This window comes from Malaclemys terrapin, chromosome 5, assembly GCF_027887155.1.
Source record: "Malaclemys terrapin pileata isolate rMalTer1 chromosome 5, rMalTer1.hap1, whole genome shotgun sequence".
Lineage (NCBI taxonomy): Eukaryota > Metazoa > Chordata > Testudines > Emydidae > Malaclemys > Malaclemys terrapin.
Genome location: NC_071509.1, coordinates 63,722,066 through 63,747,780, shown reverse-complemented (window position 1 = coordinate 63,747,780; position 25,715 = coordinate 63,722,066). Strand labels below are relative to the sequence as shown.

Sequence of the window (25,715 nt, the reverse complement as noted above, 5' to 3'; positions counted from 1 at the left end):
CATAAACTACTAAAAAAAAAAGTAAAGCAGCATTTTTCTTCTGCTGTATTAGTTTCAAAGCTGTATTAAGTCAATGTTGAGTTGTAAACTTTTGAAAGAACAACCATAACGTTTTGTTCAGAGTTACAAACATTCCAGAGTTACGAACAACCTCCATTCCTGTAACTCTGAGGTTCTACTCTATAGAGTAAAATGAACCCAACCGTACATATAAAGCTGGAGCTTCTATGATTAGTTTAGGTGACTTAATGCCAGATGGCAGCTTTGCATCCATAGCTTGCTGGGGATTATTATGTACCTGGGAACACTTTAAATAATGATTTTAAAGTAAAGATTTTCAAGGCCTTTTCTGACATTCTGAAAGATTCTATTCCTTCCCCCACTTTTGGGGTGTTTTCATTGGAAACTGCTGGATTTTAATACCCACAGCTCTGCCATCTTCTTTTAACGTAGTATGTGTGAAAAGTTGGTGGCCAGACAGAAATCCACAGTACAGATACAGCTCAGGCATGAGCAGAGCAAGCTGCCCCTACTCTGCCTAATCAACGTTTCTCCATCCTAACCTGGCTCCTAGCTTTCTATTGAAAAACAACCACAATCCATTGTTAGTGTGTCCAATGTAATATTTTTTTAACTAGAAACTAATTTTAGTGACTTTAACAGCTAGGACTCTGAATATATATAGGGGGAGCTGCTGAGTTAAGAAGGTTCCATTTTACAGTGCTGCTATCAAAGTAGAAGCCAGACTTCAAGAGCAACAAATAGACAATTAAGACTAGCACCACTAGAAAGATCCTGCAAGCAAAATGTTTTTCCTGTTGCAGTTGCTAATTGCTGCTCTGAAATAGGAAGTGTTGCAGAGAGTAGATTTCAACAGTATTACTGATGGATGGGAGCAATTTTACTTTTTATTCTCATTCGCCCAACTAAATCTAAGAGAAGGTGAGTAGGATTCTGATCTCTCTTTTACAGCAACAAAATTGCCTACTAAGTTCCTTACATGGAAGGCAATTGAGCACCCAAATAGGAGTGCAAGAGGAGACAATAGGATTGCCCGGGCACAACTGAGAACAGAATGTGACCTGCAGCACTTTTATTACTGGTGATTGTTTACGGAGATGGAAAGAACTCAGCTTGACTGTGAAATGCCAGTGGAGTTTGCAAGACAGCAATTAGAAGAACATCTTTTCCTTGTGCTTCTATATTTATTCTGGAGATCACTGAGATACACACATGAGAGACTATAATGCTTTAAAAACAGCCACCTTTAAGATTAGAATAGTACTTTAATTTGGAAGTTATCTAAATATGCCATCTGGGTTATACTAGTTCCAGTAGAGTTGCTGTACGGACTATAGACACCAGTACCACAAGAAGAATGTTAAATAATTCTGGAGTGTTACGGAATGTAACTGTTGTGGCTTTGACAAGAATTACTTCTAGATTAAAACAGGTAAAAATTACATTTCAAAATATAGAAAATTCTTTTTTTTTCTTGTATATTTTTCTTCCAGATGTTAACAGCTGGCTGGTGACATTTGGCTTCCATCTGCACAATGCCATACCTGGTTTCCCTGTTCCCAAATTTGATTTGACAGAGCCTTCGTATGAACTTGTGAAGAGTCAGCAATGGGACGATATACCAGTAAGAAAAAAACAAAAAAACACCAAAGATGGAGATAGGGTTGAATAGAAGGAACTATTCTAATTTAGCTATATGTTCCTCAGGGTGCTGCTTGTCAGTTTTTTATTTAAACAATGTATTGCAAATCTCTATGCCTTAAATATTTTTCCAAAGGATTTACTAAATTACAGGTGCTAATTCTACACCGGTTTTTGTGCTTTTGCTAAATTAAGTATGATTTTAAACAAGATCCAGTTTGTTTTCAATAAAATAGATAAGAATGTAGAGAGAAATGATAAATAAATATAGTATTTTGAAACCCTTTTTAGACTTGTAGGTTTCCCAGTGGAAACTCTAGAGATTGGATTTATACCAACACCCTGCCTGAAGGCAGAAAGTGAACACGGTAATAAAAAATAGACTATGAAATAAACAGAAGAATAGGTGATATAAATTATGCATACTGGGCACCAGAACAATTTTACTTCTCTTTAATATTAACCATGTTTTATATGTAAAGATAAAATATTGAAAATGAAATTACCTCAGGTAAAACCCATTACATTACATAGAATCAAAACTCCAGGTGCTTATGAAATTCCATGGGGGAAAAAAGTATCTACTGCAGACCAGAAAACCTGTAACAGTTTTAAATGACAAAGAAAAGAAATAGAATGTAAAATTGAAAAGCCAAATCTGCCATTTAGTAAAATGGAATTTATAAATCTAGTCATTCAGAGAACAAAAAGCTACATACAATAAAATCCCAAAATTTGCAATGAGACAGACTAAGAAGAGATCAAAAAATGGACAATCCCAGAATAATGATTCCAAAAAAAGCATCTCTCGTTTACAGGAATGATTATGTCGAATTTTAAGTAGTGGTCAGTAATTTATTATCATGATCATTGTTGTTAATGAATTTGTGTATAGTACCATACTTTTGCACAGTGCTTTACAAGATTGTAAACTCTTTAGGATCATGGGTTTTTTTTAATCTAATTTAGACAAACAGATTATGAAAGGGGGTAGGAAACGGATATACCTCACAATGAGTTACATTGTATGGGAAGTGAATAATAAATCTGGTATTTTAAAGGAGACTCAGAAACAAAGGAAGCAGCAAGGGAAAAGGGTGGTGAGAACACACAGCAAGGTGGGGAGTGATGGGGGATCTAGGCTGGGGCAGTTCTTCAGAATCTTTGAAATGAGAACAGAGGTGGAAGTGAGACTGGAAAGGAGTGAGAGGCAGTGAAGATGCTGGGAATAGACAGCCTACTCAAGGAGCTCAGAGATAAATGGAAGGAAGCAGTTGTGTTGAGTGAGGATTTCTTCAGAATAGAGATGATCTGTGCAAAAGGGAAGGTGCCAGAGGGGAGAGGTGAAACAGAGAAGGAATGAGAAAGAGAGCAAGGGAGATTGGGATGTAGGAGGAGATGGTATCAAGTTGACAAGTTAGAGGAGTTTGTGTAGGACATTCATTTGGGATGGCAGAGAAGAACACAGAGCTAAAAGAGGACAAAAATCAAAGGTAAAGAAGGGACAGGGGAGATGATGGGATGGACAGCACCTCTCAATTTGATCTTTGAATAAGTTATTACAGTCTTGGGCAGAGAGAGCAGAGGAATAGGTGGGGAAAAGCTATCAGGGATTCTTCTATTTAATTTAGTTTTCAAGTAATAAGGACACCTAGCTAAGGTTCTAGGCACCCTAACATCATTAATAACACACTCGATAAAATTCCACAATAAGTAAAAATTAAAAAGAAAAAAGATTAGAGGCGTTAGAGTGGAGAGCAGATACAGCACATGGCACGACCAGCAGAGCTGAGGGAAGAGAGAACAAACTTAGGGTGGAAGGAGTCAGCATGTTCATAGGACTTCTTCCAAACACAGGTGCTCAGTACAGCGAGATAATGAACCGAAATTGATTCTGGAGGGAGGGGGGCAGCGGACAAAGGGGAAAGGTTCGAAGTGCTCACGTTGGAAGAGGAAGTAGCATGGTTTTCATTATTCAGTAAGAAGATAGAACTAATCAGAAGGCATGAACAGACATGAATACAGCATATATACATGTTGGTTCTGGGTAAGCAGCTCTCACCGCTACTGGTTAACTAACATGAGAGCCACAGATGGCCTGTGCTCCCCATTGCTGCCAGTGTGTCACCTTCCTTCTCCCCCAGTAGAGCTGTAGGCCTGAGCTCTGTCTCTGCTCTGCACTGTGCAGATTAGAAACAAGGTGGGGAAGCAATTTATATTTTCACCTTTGAGAGTCAAGTGATGGGAATGTTCCTTCACTTGTTCCTCTCCCACCCCTGATAGGATGTTAAGACCTGGGAACGTGTATGGGTGGGGGATGGAGTTATCCACCCTGGCAACTAGAGAGAGCTGAGGGTTGGGGAAACATGTTTAAAAATAATCTTTGCCCCTCGGAAGGTGCTAGAGCACCTGGCTGCTATTTGTGTCACCATGTAGTCTGACTGGGTAGGGCAGGGATCGGCAACCTTTGGCACACGGCCCGCCAGCGTAAGCACCCTGGCGGTCCGAGCCGGTTTGTTTACCTGCCGCGTCCACAGGTTCGGCCAATCGTGTATCCCACTGGCCACGGTTGCCTCTCCAGGCCAATGGGGGCTGAGGGAAGCGGTGGCCAGCACATCCCTCGGCCTGCACCACTTCCCGCAGCCCCCATTGCCCTGGAACGGAGAAACGCGGCCAGTGGGAGCCGCGATCAGCCAAACCTGCGAACCGTGTGCCAAAGGTTGCTGATCCCTGGGGTAGGGTTTAGCGTGCACTCATTTAGTTGGGGATTGGTCCTGCTTTGAGCAGGGGGTTGGACTAGATAACCTCCTGAGGTCCCTTGCAACCCTGATATTCTAGGATTCCTAACTGAGTCACCTTCGCGTCATTTTGAATTGAGCACTGCCAACTGAAAGCCATACTTGTCAGCAGTTTTCCCCTGAGCCTCACCAGTCATTGCCCAGCATAGGCAGGCTTGGATTTTTTTTTAACATGTGAACCCCATGTTGAGCAGGCAGGGGCTGGCAAGACAGTAATCATACATTGTGCCTTGGCATCCCCTCTCCCCATTTGTGGAGGTGGGAGGAGGAGGAGTCCCCACACTCAGAAAAGGTGCCATGGCAGAAGGGTTGGACATAGCTCACAGCTCCCCTCTAGAGTGCTTCAGAGCAGAGCCACTTGAATGCCTGACTGCTGCAGGAGAGATCAGAGCCCACACAAATGAATTGGCTGTGGCTTTCACCAACAGCTACAGTACTTTGGAGAAGGGCTGGCAGTACCCAGCACTGCACCTCTCCACCAGGCACATTTTTGTAGGTGGTGGGCCTGCTTCCCTTCTCTCTCTCCTTGTTTCCTCCCTATTAATGTCCAATTTTGGGGAAGTTCCTGATCCTACCCTCTCACACCCCACCAGCTGCAGGAAGCTGTGGGACATCTCCTAGCCATGGAGTAGCATAGTTATAGACCTGCCACTGCCAGAGAGTTCCCTCTCAGCTATAGTAGAGGGCAGTTCTTAGTTTTGTTTTGGGAGCGGGCTCCTAGAGGTCCCTAAAAACTCTTTGTTTAAAATGACAATCCTAGCAGGCAATTATTGCCCTTTGCATTTTACAAAGGGGAAGGGCATTGTCATTACAATGACAGGTGTAAGCCTACTAGCAAATATAAATTGATGACAGTGTCTCGTTATAGGCACTGTGCTTTTTCCTCTCATCACTTTCACCTAAAGAGAGATGGTTGGGTCAGGAACCCACTGTCTGGAACTAGCAATTCCCCCACCTAATGCTAAAAATAAAGATTTGTATCTGCACAGAAAGGGGTGTTCTAGTAGTGTGAGTACAGAACTAGGAGCCAAGGTTCATAGACGTTAATCCCAATTCCCTTCTGTGGCACTGAGCCCATAAGCTAAATTTTTGCATCCATTCCTCATTGAGAAAAATGGGGACACTACTTACAGAGATGTTCTCAGGATTAATTTGTTAAAATATGAAAGGCCTGTCTAAATGCTAAGCATGTGCTAACACATGGGCCCTTGCTGTATAACTCATTGAGTAGCCTTTGAAGTTAAAGGATTTTGTGTGTGTATGTTCTCAAGGAGCCAAATGAGAAAAACACTGATTACCAAACAAACTAGCCTTTGTGACTCAGCGGAACCACCAGTATGTACATTCAGTTAACTCCTTGGCACTGTCAGTTGTGGCATATCCCATTGTCAGCCATGGGCAGTATGCCAAGAAAGCCTGATTGTTTGGCATGTAAGGGCTACAGATGGTTTTTAAAACTTCTGTCTCTTCTTATTTCCAGCCAATTTCTGGAGTTCAACAACAAGTGGCAAGGCAAGCGAAGGCTTTCCTGTCCCTGGGAAAGATGGCAGAAGTTCAAATTAGTAGACCCAAATCCAGTGGAGAGAAGTCATGGCTGTGGTTTGCGACAGTGAAGTCTCTGATTGGGAAAGGGGTTATGCTTGCTGTCAGTCAAGGGAAAGTGCTGACTAATGTGCTCAACATTGCAAATGAGGACTGCATAAAAGTGGCAGCTGTTCTGAACAATGCCTACTACCTGGAGAACTTGCATTTCACCATTGAGGGGAAGGACACTCACTATTTCATCAAGACCACCTCCCCGGAGAGCGATCTCGGCACCTTGAGGCTGACAAGTGGGCGCAAAGCCCTGGAAAATGGCATCAACGTAACCGTTTCCCAGTCCACCACGGTCGTGAATGGCAGGACTCGTAGGTTTGCTGATGTCGAAATGCAGTATGGTGCGTTAGCTCTTCACGTCCGCTATGGCATGACGCTCGATGAGGAGAAGGCACGAATATTGGAGCAGGCTAGGCAAAGAGCTCTGTCCAATGCCTGGGCTAGGGAACAACAAAGAGTAAGAGATGGAGAGGAAGGTGCCAGGTTATGGACCGAAGGGGAAAAGAGGCAGCTGCTAAGTGCTGGAAAGGTACAAGGATATGATGGGTACTATGTACTCTCTGTGGAGCAATACCCTGAATTAGCAGACAGCGCTAACAATATACAGTTCCTTAGACAAAGTGAGATAGGAAAGAGGTAACACACTGGCTTAGCTGAGGCTGCCAAAGAGACTGACTGCATATCAGTGTCTTCTGAAAGGGAGACGAAACTGTTTTGCTGCATTACTACTTGAGCCTAAACTTATACCTTTGCTCAGATTTTGCTGTAGCACAATCTGAATAGACTCCACAAAGAAAAGAGAGCCTTCCAGAAGAATGATACTGCTAAAAACAAAACTTTTTTTTCTGAATGACCTTAAAGGTGATCTGCTTTAAAGAATATGTTTACATATGCATATCGCTGCACTCAAGTTGGACTGAAAGTGTTAAAAAAAGGCCTAAAGATTTTGCAACAGGCTGTCTGTTCCTTTGAGCACTGTATTTAACTACAATACAGATCCATACAGTGTTTCCAAATATTACCGAATTGTTGACCTTTTGCTTACAAGAAGTAATCTCTTTCTTTCTCTCTCTCTCTCATCTCTCTCTGCATAGGATGTGGTATATAGTTCTGTTCATTTTAAAATGTGGGGCAGAAATTATTGTTTATAGATAACCCAACTGCTTTAAATTGTGCTGCTTTCTAAAAGGACATTGGCACAATGACTTATGCTACCATGTGAATTTAATAATGGATTTTACAATGCTAACATGGTTTGCCTCGGGGGGCAAAATGGCAAATAGAATCCTTGTCACAGATAAGCAAAGGAAACCCTGATTTTTTTTGTAAATTATGTGAGACAAGTTGTTTATGGATTTTTATATGAATTACAATTTACTGTACATCAAATATTAGTCTCAGAGGAGTTAATTTATGTAAAGTGTTTAAAAAAGTTTATACTTAAAAATAAAATTATAAAAACATGTGCTGTGTGTGATTTTTTTAAAAAGAATTGCACCTTTGTTATGTTATAGCTGTACAGTATAAAGGATTATATTGTAGAGATATAACAATGTCTGACTAATGTCCAGAAGTGTTAATATTTTTGTATTAGGTTTAAAACTGTGCATCTTTCTATCACTTTGCTGATAGGATGGAGCATTCCCAAGTGGCTGGCTAATCAGACAACTCCCTTTCCTGTCGCCCAAGCCAGTGCAGCTTCATCAGTCACTGCTAGAAGGCACAGTAACCAAATAAGGCTTGTTTATTATGATGGAAGACTTCAATAGGTTGTTTTTTTCTTGCCTTCTCCCGGCCCCAATGTAATAAATGGACATTTCTTCATAACAAGTGGGGTTTTTGTTGTTTGCTTTTTTTATGTGGGCTTAGAAGCTACGTTACGCAATGGAAAGAATAGTGTCTCAGGTGCTTGGCAAATGTATGTAGAAGATGATATGATGTAGTCTCATCCAGTTTATGTCAACTTTGTCTTCTGTATAATACAGCTGTTTTACATGTATACTTTTAAAATAGAGGAAAGCTAGCAATGATTAGATGCTACAGAGTTTCTGTTTAGAAGGGTACGCCATTGAGTGGGTTAGTGCCCTGGCCTTGGGCTTCCAAGTCAAACCCTGTTACTCTGAAAACTGAACAGGAACTGGGGGTGAGATGGGGATGAATATCCTAGTGCCTAGTCATATCAGAAAACCACCACACAATATGGCATGCTGTGCTCCCAATAAAGGTCCATTGAATTGGTTGCAGGACAGCACTGAGGTGTGCACACGGTTCCAGGTAGGCGGCTTGTACAGCACCTCTGATCTGTGTGCCATTTCTTGGCTCAAGCCATTCTCAGCTCTTTGAGCACCAAATTCAGCCACAAAAAAAGTATTTTTAAGACAAGACAAAATTGGGCTTTTTTATTTTCATTGAACTATACATGGTATTTCTATCTATGTATGATAATGTCAAAACATAGCAAGTGAATATATCTTAAATATGAACGGTTCATGTGGATGTAAGAAAAATAGTTTTCTAATTGCTTTGTATACTGAGATTCTATCGTATTACGTACTCTAAATTGCACAGCAGGATTGTTTGATAAACAGATTGGCTGGGAGAGATTCAAACTAGCTGCAGAACTAATTACACTTTTAATGAATTCTGCTCTTTTATTAGACTGAAAGCACAGATTAGTTAATATTTTTTACCCTTGAAGTTCTGAGGACCCTAAATTTAGAAACTATGATACGTCAGCCCCCAAAGGAGTGGTCTGGTTTAGCATTTTACAGTTTTAATCTAAAATGTAAAGTGTTTGCAGTTCTGTTGGGTGGCTCTGTCACAGCACTCTATCTAGCATGCTGCAAGTGCTCTCTGTTGAAATAGGCTCATATTCTTAATTATATCAAATGTTTCTGTTCTGTTTCAGTATGAAAAGCTTGTATAACATGTCAGAATTGAAATATATCTTCTATTTGACGTGTACTAGTTTCTTCTCCTTTGTTTGGGCACCAATAAATAACAAATTTATAGTATCTGTTGGTGATCATTCTAGATAAAGTCAAATCAAGCCAATTAGAGGCCTTGTTAGTAAGTATAATGAGCCTATTTCTTGCTAAAAAGACTTGTGATCTGGATTTGCTCCTGCAGGAAATAGTGACCTTGGGGAATATGTAAACAAAAGACCATTTTTTAAAGAAAAACTGTATAATTAAAAGAAGTAGCTTACAGCAAAGAAAATGAGATTCAACGTATTTTAGGCAAAGCCAGTCAAAATGCTTTCATGATATTTTGAGATGTAAATTTTGTCTGATTTGTATCGGTCTTTTAATTTGCCTTCTGAACTTTATATGTGTCCTGAATTTTCCACAAATTGATGACTATAGATTGCATTTAGGCTTTCCAATAAAAGCCAACCCAATGTGTGTGTGCGTTTATATTTGTTTTTTAAACGTGTGTCAGACATTACAAGTGTGTTATTGCTTTTCAGTTTATACCTGAGGATGCAACGTGATCCAGTTGTACTGATATTGATTTATCTGCTACACAGTAATATCTTTGTTCTCCCATCCAATGGCCCAGTTTGCTAGTTCAGCAAAGTGAATTGCTCAGTGGGATCTCACTAGTGGCCTACTTTAAAGAAACATTAAGTACACCTCACAAAGTCAACTGTTATATAGATAATTCACTCTCCCTGTTTACTTAGGAACTGGTCCCTCTCCTGCCTTCCTGAACAGTTAAAATAAGACTTAATTAAAGCATTTGATTACAAATAATCAGTTTGGCAGTTATCACCCCCCTCCCCCAGGGATGTCAGTCTACATTTAGATCCACTCTGTAGAAAGCGTTGATTTCAGCACTTGTGTGTGTGTGTGTGTGTGTGTGTGTGTGTCAAGAGAGTGCTTTGATTTTAGTTGGAACAGGCAGACTTCATCACACTTGCTATGTAGTGACAACCTCAACTTGCTAACATGTTGATCCAGCATGAATCAGGGCACTCTGCTCGGCTAAGTGTGGCCTATTTTTTATTTATTTACTGGTGCAGTGCTTTTGTATTTTCACACTTGGTAGCTGAGAGAAAGATATTTGCATTGGACACGAAAAAACATGCCAGTTACAACTGCAGTCCTTCAAAACTGCTCTTTCAGTGAGGGCTGAGTGTTGTAAAGAGAAAAAAATCCTGCACTACCTATCTTGCTCCGAGACAGACTCTACTGTATGCCTAAGGCTTTTAGGAGGACAAAATGTTTGTGTTCAGTCTCTTTAATTGTTGAGTTTAAGTCCAGGTTAGTTACAAAGTTTTTATTTAAAACCTATGTTCAGTGTCACTCTCCAGATCTTTTGGAGCAATTTTTAGTGAACTGATCATTTTTTTAAAATATTCCCTTTATTTACTCTCCCCTACTTCCCCCAGCACTGCCCAATTGATAGGAGCCTCTTAATGACTAGCAAATCATGACTCCACAAATGGCTGGGTTTTGACTCCATGTCTCAGTAGAAACCACAAGATGAGACGAATGTGTAATCTTCTAGTAGTGGGTGATGCACAGGGGAGACCCTTCTTAGAAGCTGTTGGAAGGGTTCAGACTAAAACAGAACTTTCAAAACAAGGCTAAGCACAAAGATCATTGCATGCTGTAAAACACAGTCTAGGCTCATTTATTCAAAGCATTCCCCTCACTGAGTACCTTAGTTGATGGGATCATGTAGAAGCCAATGATCCAAAGGGCTGCACAGGTTGAATCAGGTATTTGCTCACACACAGCCGCTTCCTCCACCACCTGTGTGCACACAGCAGTGGCTCCACCCTCTCACTCTGTAATAAGCCAATAAGGAAGCTGGGAACAGGGATTTTAGGAGATGGGAAGGGGATCCTTACAGGGTGATACCTGGCACTGAGAGCCCTCCAGGCCATTCCACACACATCTACTGGAGTAGAGCACATACAGTGATAAATGGACAAAAGCCCTAGGCCACAGTATACAAGTGTGACTAAGTGCCTAAAAACAGTAGGTGGGTTTTCAGAGTGCTGATTATGGCCAGTTCCCAGTAGGTCCTGTAAATATGGATACCTAAAGTTAGGCAGCAAAAGTTTGAAACTACTAGCCTTCGTTTATGCAGAATTGCAGGCAGGCGGACTGATCACTGTGTGCTGGAAAACAAGTTCAACTAGTACAGCCCCTTTCAGAGGGGAAGTGTCACAAAGAGTGGGTTCTTGTCTCGTCTCCTGACAAGCAGATATGGCTGGTCTGAGATAGTGAGGACAATAGGGACTCTAGATCAGTGGCTCTTAACCTTTCCAGACTATTGTACCCCTTTCAGGAGTCTGACTTTTCTTGTGTACCCCCCAAGTTTCACCTCACTTAAAAACTACTTGCTTACAAAATGAGACATAAAAATACAAAAGTGTCACAGCACACTATTACTGAAAAATTGCTTACTTTCTCATTTTTACCATAGAATTATAAAATAAATCAATGGGAATATAAACATCATACTTAAATTTCACTGTATAGTATATAGAGCAGTATAAACAAGTCATTGTCTATATGAAATTGTAGTTTATACTGACTTCACTAGTGCTTTTCATGTAGCCTGTTGTAAAACTAGACAAATATCTAGTTGAGTTGATGTACCCCCAGAAGACCTCTGTGTACCCCCAGGGTACACATACCACTGGTTGAGAACTACAGCTTCAGATTATACTGAATTCCAAGCAGACAACTGTAGTCTCTGTTGCAGTAGCTCTAGCTCTTGCTTTTAATAGTTCTCAAACACGTCTGAAACTACAACAATATTGCTCAATCCTTGGCATCGGCTTAATCATGGTTGTGCTGGGCCATATGCTTTACTAACTATTGGCCTGATTTTTAAGTCTCACAAGCCTGATCAGTTCAAGGCAGTGTTAAAGTTGTCAAGCATGCATACAACTGCACACCTAGTTGGGGGTGGAAAAATCAGGACCTGTGTATCCAATGAATAAAGAAACACTACTGTTTCAGCCAGAACACATTGCAAACCAGGCAAGAGAGAAAATAACTCAAGTCACCCTTGTGCACATGAAAGAAAAGTTCAATTGGTTTGCTGCTTTTTGTCTCCTTTCAAATGCCTTTTAGAAGATTATCCTCTTTCTGCATTTTTTTATTGCTCTTCAGTGCTTCTGCAAGTAATGGTCTCCTGATGTTAGTTAAATACTAATAACTTTTAGGTAAATTGAGTAACCCTTTTCATTTACTGACTTACAATTCTGTCATGGAGGAATATAAATTCCAAGCATCCTGTATAGAAAAATTACTGTAAACTGATCCAGAGCTCACAATAACATAATTATGCAGTTTACAGTTAATAGGTTTCACAAAGCCCACTTAATACATCCTTTTGAGATTCGGGGGGAGGGGGAGGGGGGAATTCAGAAGCTAAGAATAAGGCTACAAAGGGGAAAAGCTACTTCAGCGGGCTCTAGCTAGTAAATCACAGCTTATAAGATGTGCTGTACTCGGGCCCTCTCCAGTATAAACCAGCATTCAGAAGCGATGTACACATAGTAGCATGCTGGAAACTTGTATTTTAACATTTGTGAAATTCACGGGCTTGGACCATGAAAAAGTTCCAGGAGCTGTGATTACAGGACCTAATTAAACTGAGAATTTTTAGAACAGGGAGCTCTCTCTAGAAACCCCTGGGAACATATTTGTGTTTGTTTGTCAGCCCTAAGGGGAAGAGTCCCATAGAATTTAAAAGGGATTGAAGCCAATGAGGGTCTACAGACATTACTCTAAAAACGTAAAGGGTTTAATAAAGCATGTGATCCTTTCTGTAAGTTATGTTTTAAACCAGCCTGTAGAATTTTATAGCAGGGATAAAAATTAGCAATATATTCTATACCACCAATATGATTTTTCTAGCATATTCTATCAGATAGCTTTAAAAAAAAAACCTTCTGGAACCATTTATTAAATTCTTTAGGAATTTTCAGAAGTGGGGGGAGGGAGCCACTGCATTCCTTAGTATGTGCATGATGGTTACAGCTGCAAGGACTCTGACAAGAGCATCTACCTTCATCTGTTGCACCACCAGTCACTCACCATGCCCTAAGCACACATTGCCTTCCATGATTGACTCTCCACCTGTGTTTCAAGCTCTGTCAGATTCACTGAAGGTGGGATTAATGTTCAGTCATTACTGGTGCAAACTGAAGAGCTGGCCCCTAGAGCATTGCTGAGGCAGGCCATAGTGCATGGATCCCTGGCTAGCCTAATTAGCCTGATGTGTTCTTAACATGTAGAGTGAGCCCCTCACTCCTCTGCCCGGTTCTGATTTAAATGAAACGCAAAGTACGAGAGAGGAAAGACACTAAAAAGCCTGGCTAGCTCCAGCCTGTGATGTATCATTTTAATAAAATTTCTGGCCCCAGAACAAACACAGGAGCTTGTACTTGTGTCTCAATACATGGGCTGCAAACATTTAAAAATGAAGACGCTTCCTCTGGAGTCTGATGGTGCACCAGAGAAATTCCTCCTGAGAGCTAAAATTCATTCTTGTAGGGGGAAAGGTGCAATTCTTAGTGTAGGGTTACCATTCGTCCGGATTTACCCGGACATGTCCTCCTTTTTGTGCTAAAAATAGCATCTGGGGGGAATTTGTAAAGCACTCACAATGTCCGGGATTTCCCCCTCCCCCGGCACAGCAGAGTGAGCAGCTGGGAGGGCTGCAGGAAAGTCCCGGGCTGGACTCCGGAGCAGCTGGAGAGGAGCTCCGCCCTGCATTCTGAGCAAGTGTCTCAGCACAAAGTGCAGCCCTCCCCTTTTGCAACTGGGAGCGGTTACTGCCATGCAGCGTAGCAAAACGGGAGCGAGAGCACTTTGTGCTGATACAAGGGCAGCTCTCCCCTGCAACCCGGTCCGGACCTCGGACCGGGTTTTGTTGTGCAGGGCCAGGGACCGGGTTTTTGTTGTGCTGGGGAGCTCAGCCACGTGTCCGGCTCGCATAGAGCCCAACACCCTGTTCTGAGCAGCAGGGTAAGGGGGGCAGGAGAAGGGGCAGGGAGGTTCTGGAGGGGGCAGTCAAGAAACGGGGGGGGCTTTTGGGGGGAGTGGAGAAAGTTTTGGGCAGTCAGGGTACAGGTAGGGGGTAGGGTCCTGGTGGGCAGTTGGGGGGGGTCTTAGGAGGGGGCAGTTAGGGGACAAGGAACAGGGAGTCTTAGGTAGGGGGTGGGGTTCTGGAGGGCAGTTAGGAGCAGGGGTCCCAGGAGGGGGCAGTCAGGGGACAAGGAGCGGGGGGGGTAGGGGGCTGGGAGTTCTGGGGGGGAGCTGTCAGGGGGCAGGAGTGGGGAGAGGGATCGGAGCAGTCAGGGGACAGGGAGCAGAGGGGTTTAGATGGGTTGGGAGTTCTGGGGGGGGCTGTCAGGGGGCAGGAGTGCGGAGAGGGATCGGAGCAGTCAGGGGACAGGGAGCAGAGGGGTTTAGATGGGTTGGGAGTTCTGGGGGGGGGCTGTCAGGGGGCGGGAGTGCGGAGAGGGATCGGAGCAGTCAGGGGACAGGGAGCAGAGGGGTTTAGATGGGTTGGGAGTTCTGGGGGGGGGCTGTCAGGGGGTGGGGAGTGGTTGGATGGGGCGTGGGAGTCCCAGGGGTCTGTCTGGGGGTGGGGGTGTGGATAAAGGTTGGGGCAGTCAGGGGACAAGAGGCAGGGAGGCTTAGATAGTCCTGGGGGGCAGTTAGGGGCAGGGGTCCCAGGAGGGGGTAGTCAGGGGACAAGGAACGGGGGGAGGGTTGGGAGGTCAGGGGGGGGCGGGAAGTGGGAGGGGCAGGGGCGGGGCTAGGGCGGGGCTCCTCCCGTCCTCTTTTTTGCTCGCTGAAATATGGTAACCCTATCTTAGTGGAGCTGAGGCTATGGCGCCTTCCTGAACAATGCAGCTCCCCTCTGGAATCCCAGCCCCTCAAACCCAACTTGCACTGGTCTGAAAGCACCCAGCGCTTTACATTTGCAACATGCACAGGTGCAAAAAGTCTGGGGAAGCTGCCTCGCTCTCCGCTCAGTTCTTTGAACCCTGCATTCCTTGCTCACTTAGGGTGACCAGATGTCCCGATTTTATAGGGACAGTCCTGATTTTGGGGTCTTTTTCTTATATAGGCTCCTATTACCCCCCAACCCAATCCTGATTTTTCACACTTGCTCTCTGGTCACCCTATGCCCACTACAACACTAGTCAAAGGTGGGCAGGGTCAGGCCTGGAAGCTGCACTGCTGCCACTAGCCAAGGGGGTGGCAATATTTGACATAAGCCTATATCTGTCTCAGAACACAGTGGTTTTCAACCTTTTTAGGGTGTGTAACCCTTTCCAAATAATGTAGTATACCACCTACCCCCATCTGAGATAGGTGGGGGAGGGGGCCCACAGCGTTCCCCCCCTCCCCCGTCAGCCTTCCATTTAGCAACAGCTGCTAGAGGTTTTCAAACTGTCAATCATGCCCCCCCCCCCCGGGGAGAAACGTTTGGCGGGGGGGAGGTGAGGGACAATGCCAGGCAGCTCAGGAAGGGTATGCCATCTCCCCTGCCTGACTCACCTCCAAAATTGTAACTCAAGGGGGGGGGGGGCTCAGATCCCTTTTTGAGCTGAATCTCCCCCCACCCCTTAAATAAAAATCGTGGTTGTGCTCCCCTCCCCACCCCAACAGGTTGGGTGGCCTGGTGAGCTGAGTCAGGGAATGGAGCTGGCATGCCCTCCCCAAGCCCTACCGTGTGGGGCTGGCCCAAGCTGCTCCCGCCCCCCGCACAGTTTGATAATATCTATACTAAATACGTTTTGGCCACTAATACAGGATTTTTCTCACGTACCCCTACACGTACCTCAGTTTGAAAACCACTGACATAGCACATCACCCACACTATGCGCACGTAAGGCTACATAATTAATAAAGTATTTTTCTGAAATCATAACCACGTTTTTGCACCATGCCTTATAGCTCATCTTCAGCACCACTGTGATCTTACAACCCCTGCATATGTCTCCAGCAGCAGGCGTGTGACTCTAGCACCCCCTAGTGGTACAGAAACATTGGGAAACTCAAAGAGGGGAATAGTTGGTAGCAAATCAGGCTAGTCTGCATTTCTCTCCCCATTGTTTGAAGAATTCTCATTATCCTCCATTTTAACAGCTTAGCGCTGCCCACAGAGTTTCACAAATACAGGCTATTACTGCTGCTTCATGCTCCAGCTCACTGATGCCTGGCCCTTGCAAAATAAATCATTCCCTTAAGATTTCCCTTCACCTCAAACACAATTTTTTGTCAATGTTCCTCTCACCTGGCAAATCAGAACGGAACTTGCTGCCAAGAACTGTTTTCTGGTCAGCTGAGTGCAGCAGCCCCGGCACCAATGCCTCCTAATGCTTTTTGAACTACTGCTGGTTTCACTTTAACTTGTCAGCCCAACAGCCCTGCAGAGAGGCTGAGAGATAATGCCAAATTTAGACCCAAAGCCACATTTTAAATGCATAGAGAAGAGATGCTGCAGTGTCAGCCCTAAAGCCCAACATCTCCTAGCCACAGCCAGACTGGGGCACTGGTAACTTCCCCACACTGCCCTGCTAACATGCTTCAAGCCTGACCTGGACGGACCGTTTCTAAGGTCATTTCCCATACACAGTCGCTCCTTGGGGTTCTCTGATGAGGGGGCTGGTTGTACTGTGCACACCTGCCTTCCAGCAGCCAGACTGAGAGACTGGGAAATTTGTCACAGGTCACAGAACCACCATCCATTACTAACTACTCTGCACCATGTGGGAAGAGGCACTTACAAAATAATTGGACTATAAATTGACCAGGCTTCATTTTACTTCATACAATATTTTTACCCCTCTGGACCTGAGCTTTTGTATACCTGTGACCCCCCCCAGCCTGAGCTTTATCTGAACTGGTGACCTACAGGTCAGAGTTCCTGAATCCAATTACTAATCCCAGCTGTCATTCAGCTGCTGTGGCAGGAATCAGTTTGCGGCTGAAGAAGGGGTTTGGATGACAATTGTCCTGCACAGGCACTAGCCCGCAAGGAAAACCACTTGTGTTGACAACTTGTGCACTGTCTAAGAAGGGCTGCTACTGGCCAAAGCTGTCATCATCCTTAGTGTTTTATCCATAGTGACTAAAACATGCTAGCTCTGCATCAGCTTTCATACCAGGGGTATTATCTCAGCTACCTTTTCTTATTTTAATTAGAAGGGACCTAATTTGTGGCCATTAGCCCTAACCCACCCACTGGGTGTCAAGAATAGCCTTGAACATACCTCCTGACAGCCACGCCATAACCACCTTTGGCAGATTGTTTAATCAGCTAGCTAGTCTCAAACCTAACACGTGGTAACCTCTTCTGCTAGATAGAGCAACCAGCTGAGCTGCTACAAATACTGTGCTTTCCTCTGCTGAAAGGCTACTTTGTAGCTTCATTCCTCCATGAATCAAGGCAGCTGGCCCTATAAATCCTGATTCCCCCTAAGTGAGCAAAAGCCCAGCAGCAGCATGCGGAAGAGAACAGACTCTCTGTCTTTCCAGTGGCAAAGGCAACCCAGCGACACTCAGTGCTGTGCTAGGTCAGGCCTTCACCCTCTGCTAAGTTAAATGCTGAATCCTTCAGCAGCTATTAACGGTATTTTCCTCCTATACTACAACAGCAACAAGATGCTGAAGGAGCGACACTAATTGGCTGTTGTTGCACTTCTTCAGTGGCTGGAGAAACGTTGACCTCATGCTTTGCGATGCATCTAATGGCTTCTTATTGCTATGGCATTACAGCAATATATGATTTTATAGTTACTTTGAAAAAGCTGGTTCCGCCACTGTTGAAAAAAATAATATAAAGCGAGACTCTCCAGAAGAACGCTGTTAAATTGTCTATAACCAAGTGTCCAAACACTGCACTACGGTTGCTTAACATCAGCGCACTAGCAATTAATATGCCTGATATACCAGTGCACTACAAGGCCCATAAAATCTCCAGCAGTAGGGGAGTGAAATGATTATAACATTTTTTCTTCTTTTCAGTAACACCAGTCTACAGTTTGGGCACTGTCGTCTTTTCAAAGCAAAGAAGAAGCTGAGCTGTATCTGAACAGCTGTTGCTTACTGAAGCAATAATTAGCAATGAGCTAGAGTTAAAATACTGGCTACCTGCACAACAGCTGCAGTACCTGCTCCATAGCCGGAATAAGGGAGGCTGGGGGCTTTGTATCCAGCTTCAACTGCTGTTTAATAAAAATACACGAAGAAAAATAAAAAAACCAAAACGTTTAAATCCCTCCCATTCTGTAATGCCAGCATCTGCAACGCTTCACCCTGCGCAACAGCACTGCCTCATGCAAGTAGCCACGCTTAGGCCAGTCAAACTCATTGTGAAGCAGGGCTGCAGAATTAGGCTCAGATGCTCTTGTAAACTCTTCAGGGCGGGCACCATCTTTTATTTACCTGTGTACAGCTGGGCTTCTAGGTGCTACTGCAATACAATCAATTACTAATAAGCCAGTGATCCACATGCCTCATCATCACAGTGCCCAACGTACAGGGTTACTTTCTCAGCATCATCAAGCTGTCCCTTGCTTTAGCATTTCAGCCAGAGCTATCACATTAAACCTGAGGAATTCTGGCTGAGCCATTATCAGCTGCAGTTTCTTTTGCCTAAGCGAAAACCATCAATGCATCCATGTTTTATTTTTATTGGAATTACATTTCTCATAGTCTATTTAACATTTTCCTGTATCACGCTAGCCTTGAAAACCCAAATAGAAGAATCATGGTGAATGAGAACCAGGAAGTGAAACTGATCAGCGTCCCGTTTCACTGGCTGAGCTCAGTGAAATGGACAAGCTGTATAAATGGGAAACAACACATTTGATTTTTTTTTGAGAGTCTTTCAGTTCCAATCAACTGATGATGAGAACCCAGTGTCCTTTCAGTAACCTTTAGCAAGCAGAACGCTGCAACTGTGGAAGTTCAGTTGTTTTTTTAGCTAAGCACACTGCTAGTTACATAAAAGTAAATAAAAACAATACACTGCAGGCTGCACCTTCCCGTTCTATTAAGGCGCACCCCACGCGGTGTTGTGAGGCACAAGACCAAATGACTTCAAGAAATGCACTAATACCCTAGATGAGCCCAGGATGGGCTGTTATTAAAGAGAAGCCTAAAATAGCTAAAAAAAAACATAAGCAATTTCTATTGACATGTGCATGAAGCAAAGACCCAGTGAGGCAGCACCATTTGTTTTTCAGAATTTGATTCCCTTTCTCAGTCAAAACAAACAAACTATCTTTAAACACAATGCTAAGGATGTGACACAAGCTGACAACCGAAAGGAAATACAGAGCTGACAACCTATAGTTAAGTCATGCTGGTGTGCTTAGATCTCACAGCCTGCACATTACATCAAATCACGCCAGACCAGTGGAAGATACACAGGGGCAGGCATAAGGGCTTTTCTACATACAAAAGAGGTACTGCTTTAATGATACCAGTGTGACTGCAGTTATACTGGTATATCTACACTTGTAGCCCAGCCCAGGTCAGTGCATCTATTACAGGAGTGTTTCCCAGTCTGGGGTATTTTTTCTAGGGGTGGCTGGGCGGTTGTGGAGGTGGCCGGGGCTGTTCCGGTGCCTATTCATGTGGGGGGAGGGCACTGGTGCTTACCAGTTGGTCCTACCCAGGTTCTGGAACTGGCTCCACACCCTGAGCCTGTCCCTGGGTACAGTGGCCAGCCTCCAGATGATGCTCCTGGAGTTTTTCTGGTAGGGGCTGCACTGCGGCTTTGTGGGTGTCCTGAGCACCTCCCTTGAGGGGGCGGTGGACAGGGCCTGTTCTGCCTTCGCAATCAGGTCCATGCCTTCTGCTGTCAGGCCCTGCAGAGACTCCTTTATGGTGCAGGTAGTCTGGCATGGAGCACACTGGTGCCTGCCTTCCTCCACCACCTCCAAGGGCTCTGATAGGAGCGGCAGCTCTTCTTTATCCACCCAGGAGGTCTCCTCCAAGATCCTGTCCTAGCTGCTGGTCTTTTACCAGGCCATCCTCAGCATAGGTGCCAACACCATGGATGCTTCATGGCTGGAGCACCACGGAAAAAAAATAATGGGTGCTCAACAGACACCAGTCAATCAGCTGCTCGGCCGGCCCTGCCAATCAGCTGTTCGGGGGCAGGTAGGAGGGTCTAGGGGATGTGACAGAGCAGGGGTGGGAACTAGCAGAGCAAGGGTGGCGTGCACTCAGGGGAGGATGAGGTGGTGCGAGAGTGCGGAAGGGGCAGAGTAAGGGTGGAACGGAAAGAAGAAAGTTGGCACCTATGGTCTTCAGGCCCTAGAAGCTAGTGTGGGCGACCAGGTCTATGGTGGCCACCGAGGAGGAGGACTTCCTCAGAGCGCCCCTGCTACACACCCCCATCTCGGTAGGCTAGAAGAGTGGCTCAAATATTGAGAGTAGAGGGGGTGGTTTACCTGGCAGGAGCAGGCAGAGCTTTGAGGGAGGAGAAAGGATCTGTCTTAGTGCATGAGCCCTGGCAGCCACTTGCCACGACAGCCTCTCTCAGTGGCAGCATGCTTCTCGGTGCGTCAGAGGCTGGTACCACGAGGATCAGAGGCCTCCTGGACTATGCTCCGGGAGGACTGGGGGGATCCTCTGGTACACTGGGCTCTCCACTCATGTCCAGTCACATGCTCCAGGAGGTGAGGGCAGCCCTCCTGCCCGCCTCCCATGTTGCCCTTGAGCAGGTCCTGCAGCAGGGTGCTCTCCGCCCACCCCTTACCCCGGCCCTTCAGCCCTGACCATCAGGCCCATGCCCTGTGAGCCTCTCCAACTACCTCCAGACACCATCTGAGTTGGCTGCAAGACATGCAGCCAGTCCATTTCCAAACTACAAACAGCAGTACATGCTTATGCTATGCACTCTTCATTTCTTCACCTTTGTGTCCCACCCCGACACCAAGTGGTGGGACCTCCTACCACCCAAGGAACCCTGGTGAACTGGTCTATATTCCACCCTGGTCCCACAGCCCACCAGGAATATTAGTTGGTGGCTCCTTCCTGGAGCTGTGAACATGGGTGTGTACCTGGTACCGTTCATGACTTCCCCAACTCCTGTCCCTTCTGCAGCGAGAGGGAGACCCTGTGCACAATTACATCTAGTGCACCAGGTTGCAACCCCTCTCCGGCTCCTCCAGAACCTCCTCCTCCAGTTCCTGCTGAACTTATCCCCATACCACCTGATTTATGTACATCCCAGCTGTGCCCACACAAAGTCACAAGACCGCCTCGTCAGCCTCCTCCTGGTGCTGGCCAAGGTGGCCATCCACCATACCAGGAGGAGGAATTTGGAATAGGGAGTGAAGGGGGTGGGCAACTGGGGGGGCCTATTTCGGATTCTCCCTCAAGTCATGTCTCTGAGCAGAGTTCCTCTGGGCCACTTCCACTGGCTCCCTAGACATCTTCAAGGAGCAGTGGATGCTGTCCAGGGTTCTCTGCTCAGTGTATCTCCCTGGATCCCTGATTTTATACCTGGGACCCTCACTCCCATCACTGTTTTTGCATTTGTTGTCCCCTGTGCTTATTTGTTGCCTGGGTCCGGTTGCACCTCCACTTAGCCTGGGGGAGAAGGGCTTTCTATGTGGGCAGGTTTATGCCCACCTACTCCAGTGCTTCAATAGGAGCAGATAAAATTAACAGGCCTCTCCTAGACAGCCACCCATCTTCAGTCCCTATTCACAGAGTAGCTTGCCACGGGAACAGTTCATCTGGACAGCACTGCAAGCATCAGACACTGCTCCCTTGGCGTTTTATCATGGACTTTGTGGGGGAGCAGGATCAGGCTTTAGGGAGAAGCCCATGGATCCAAGCTTGTCCCTCTCCAGGAGGCGTTAGTTATGAATGGTTTTGGCCAAAAAATTTCCTTTCCCCTTTAATGGGGACTGTCCTGGACCTTTCAATATTTTTTCTAAGCTTGTGAAGTGTTGGTACTTCAGCCACCTATAAAGTGATGCTATAGTCACTATTACACCAATGCCTGCATCTATTTTGACGTCTATTTAATTACTTCTGGGGGCATTCTGCACCAAAAAATTAAAAATTCTGCACACAATAGTTTAAAATTCTGCAAGTTTATTTGTCAATAAATAAATGCAGAGGCTCCAGCATGGTAGTGGGGAGCACAGGCCACTGGCTGCATGAAGGTGGGAGATCACCTTGCAGCCCCAGCCACCACCCACCCCCAGGACATGGACTCAGTGGTAAGGTTGCACTCAATCCTGACACAGCACAAGACCTGGGCCTGCCCCAGAAACATCTTGGGGTCCTGCCCGCCTGTACCAGGCACACCAAGTGTGGGACAGGCAGGCTCAACCAGGCAGGATCCAAGTGTGGAGGGGCTCAGTGTGGGGGCTATCCAGTTGTGGGGTGAGAGGATTGTGTGTGGGACAATCTGGGTGCAGGCAGTTCAGTGGGGGGGGGGTCTAGGTATGAGGGGAGCTGGATGCACAGAGGCTTGTTGGGGGTGGGTTCCAGGTGCTGGGGCAAAGGGACTCAGTGGTGGCAGATGAGAGAACAAGGAGCAATGGTATCAAGTTGCAGTGGGGGAGATCTAGATTGCATATTAGGAAAAACTATTTCACTAAGTGAAGCACTGGAATGGGTTACCTAGGGAGGTGGTGGAATCTCCATCCTTACAGGTTTTTAAGGCCCGGCTTAAAAAAGCCCTGGCTGGGATGATTTAGTTGGGGTGGCCCTGCTTTGAGCAGGGGGGGTTGGATTAGATGACCTCCTGAGGTCTCTTCGAACCCTAATCTTCTATGACTCTGCAGGGGCTTCCAGGTGAAAGTGGTTGGGGCTCAGTGGAGGGATCTCAGCAGGGGGGTCTGGGAGCTGGGGGAGGGGGGCTTGGTGGGGTAGGGGTCTGGGTGCACAATGTGGGGGCTCAGGGGGGTGGGGCTCATCAGGGTGGGGGTTTGAGTGCAGGAAGTTCAGTGGGGGTCATCTGGGTGCAGGGGTAGGGGTCTGGAGGCAGGGGGACTCCAGATGCAGGAGCTGAGGTCCAGTGGGGTGGGGTTCAGGTATGGAGGGCTAGGGGTAAGGCTAGGGGTATCTGGGTATGGGAGGTCCAGATGCACAGGGATTGGGCCCTATACAGTGACCCCTCCTCTGGCAGCTGAGGAGCAATGGGGGCAGGAAGCTTCCTGCAGCTGGGGGAGGTTTATGGGGGTGGGTCTGACACCTCAGCCACTCCTTCCAGGAAGAAGAAGTCCCATCCTCTCCTGCCTCCAACCCAGCCGGGACTAGCAGTGTCCCCAGCCCTGCAGCGATTTACCTCTCCTTTGACTGCTCCAGGTGCCTGAAACCATGTACCTGTGCAGCAAGGGAGTGATGTATGAATGCTCTTGCAGCTGCCCTGTCAGAAATCTGTGGCGGATATGAATTCTGCGCCCGCACAGTGGTGCAGAATTCCCCCAGGAATACTATTTTATACTTTTCTAAGGTGATCATGATAATCTATGTCACCACCTATGGCTCTTAGGTAAGCAATCTAAGTAGTTTTTCAGAGTAGCAGCCATGTTAGTCTGTATCCGCAAAAAGAAGAACAGGAGTACTTGTGGCACCTTAGAGACTAACAAATTTATTAGAGCATAAGCTTTTGTGGACTACAGCCCACTTCTTCGGATGCATATAGAATGGAACATATATTGAGGAGATATATATACACACATACAGAGAGCATAAACAGGTGGGAGTTGTCTTACCAACTCTGAGAGGCCAATTAATTAAGAGAAAAAAAACTTTTGAAGTGATAATCAAAAGTACTGGGCTATCTTGATTATCACTTCAAAAAAAAATTTTCTCTTAATTAATTGGCCTCTCAGAGTTGGTAAGACAACTCCCACCTGTTTATGCTCTCTGTATGTGTGTGTATATATATCTCCTCAATATATGTTCCATTCTATATGCATCCGAAGAAGTGGGCTGTAGTCCATGAAAGCTTATGCTCTAGTAAATTTGTTAGTCTCTAAGGTGCCACAAGTACTCCTGTTCTTCTTTTTAAGTAGTTTTTGAGTCTTCTCCTTGAAAGACAGCTGCTACCATGCTTTCAGACATGTGGTGTCCTGTGCTAGGGATATTTGCTGTGAGGTGATTTGCCACATTATGGGTGTTCTTTCATGTTCATGTATTCCTTGTCTTTACTCCATGTTACCCTAGCCCTATCTTGTGCTTGGCCTGGGGGGGTATTGTTTCAGGGCTTCCTGAGGTATTTTCCTCTCCATGTCTATGGCTTCTCAAGTGGACTCCTCTTCAAAGTTATTTCAGAGAAGAACCTGTTGCTTCTTTATGTATTGACTTTTGAGGATATGTTTTTGGCTATCTCCAGTGTAAGGTTAGGGTCATTCTAGAGTCTTTCCAATAGGCGGCTGGCCCTCAGCTCTGCAACTGAGCCTGTGTCTGACAATTTCTTCACTCATATCCCCCTAGCCATGGTGTTGGATTAGATTGCACAGGGCTCTTAGGAAATCAGTGACTGGCTCACCCTTCTCTTGCTTGCAAACGTCAAATTGTGCCCACTCCGAAATCACATTGTGGTGTGGCATGAAATACTTATCCAGTTCTTCTTTAACTATATTGAACTGTTTCATCTATGCAGTTGTGAGGCCTTCTGGTAAGGACAATGGCCTCTGCACAGCCCCCCCTTGTACAGACCAGGGTATTGATCCCAGATACCTCTGTGTTCTTGGGGAACCAGGATGCAGTATCCAGCCTGACTCATGAAAGACACCCCTCCCCACTCCAGCCTCTGCTTAAACCAAAACCCATCAGAGGAAAAAAAACTTGCAGAGAGCAGTGAAGGCTTTGGGAGAAACACCTAGACCCCTCCTGACAAGGATGACAAGATTAAGACATCTCCATTAGCATACAGAATGGAGAGCAAAGACAACTCCCCTAGCCTCATCTGCATGAAAGATGGGACAGGGAGACATCTCAATTTACATACAGAATGGAGAACAGAGAACCGCACTGAACTCTGGGACCAGAAAAAACAGGGAAGCACTGCATCCTGGGAATCTCTGCTCCAGATGCTAATGAACCTATGCCTGCACACACCCAGCTCAGCAGTTATCAGACCAATTCTAGTAATGAATCCTTAACTGATATCCAAATATTGAAGCAGCTTAGTTGCATTGTGAGCTCCCTGGAAGAAAACACCACCCATAGCCAAGGGTGATCAGCTCCTATCGTCTAGTCTAAAGAAAACCCTTGAGTCATCAGCTTACCTATAAACAAATCTAGTGTTATCCCTTGAACAATTGTATTTTCTCTACAAAAATCCCTACTCGCCCTCTAGTCAGGGTTCTGATGCTTAGATCCAAACTATGCATCAGTTCCACTGGAACTCCATCTTCTCCTGACTGATCATGCTCGGGACTCTGCCTGTCTCCAGCACTCAGGACCCTCCGCTACCACCATCACCTGGGAACCCTGACCAGTTCAAGCCTCATGGAGTGGGTGAGATCCCCTTCTCTTTCTCTCTCGCTCTGTTTTCCTTTCTACCTTAGGTATTAACCTTTAATAATGTATGTTATGGTGGTTTAGCCCTCCTTGTGTAGTTATCACTATTATTCAATAAATAACTTGTATGGTTAAGCGGGTTGCCTCTCTCTCTATCTTGCTG

At 45.4% G+C, this 25,715-nt stretch overlaps 1 protein-coding gene across 4 annotated transcripts in view; it reads left to right on the top strand.

Moving 5' to 3' along the window:
• The window catches only part of TENM3 (teneurin transmembrane protein 3), a 982,465-nt gene extending 973,005 nt beyond the window's left edge, over window positions 1-9,460 (top strand). For all 4 annotated transcript variants that reach the window (XM_054029684.1, XM_054029687.1, XM_054029686.1 and 1 more), the window contains 2 exons: window positions 1,515-1,645; window positions 5,941-9,460. In XM_054029684.1, the coding sequence (XP_053885659.1) occupies window positions 1,515-1,645; window positions 5,941-6,696 (887 nt within the window). In that variant the 3' untranslated portion in view covers window positions 6,697-9,460. The remainder of the gene's footprint in view (window positions 1-1,514; window positions 1,646-5,940) is intronic.
• The last annotated feature ends 16,255 nt before the right edge of the window (window positions 9,461-25,715 follow it).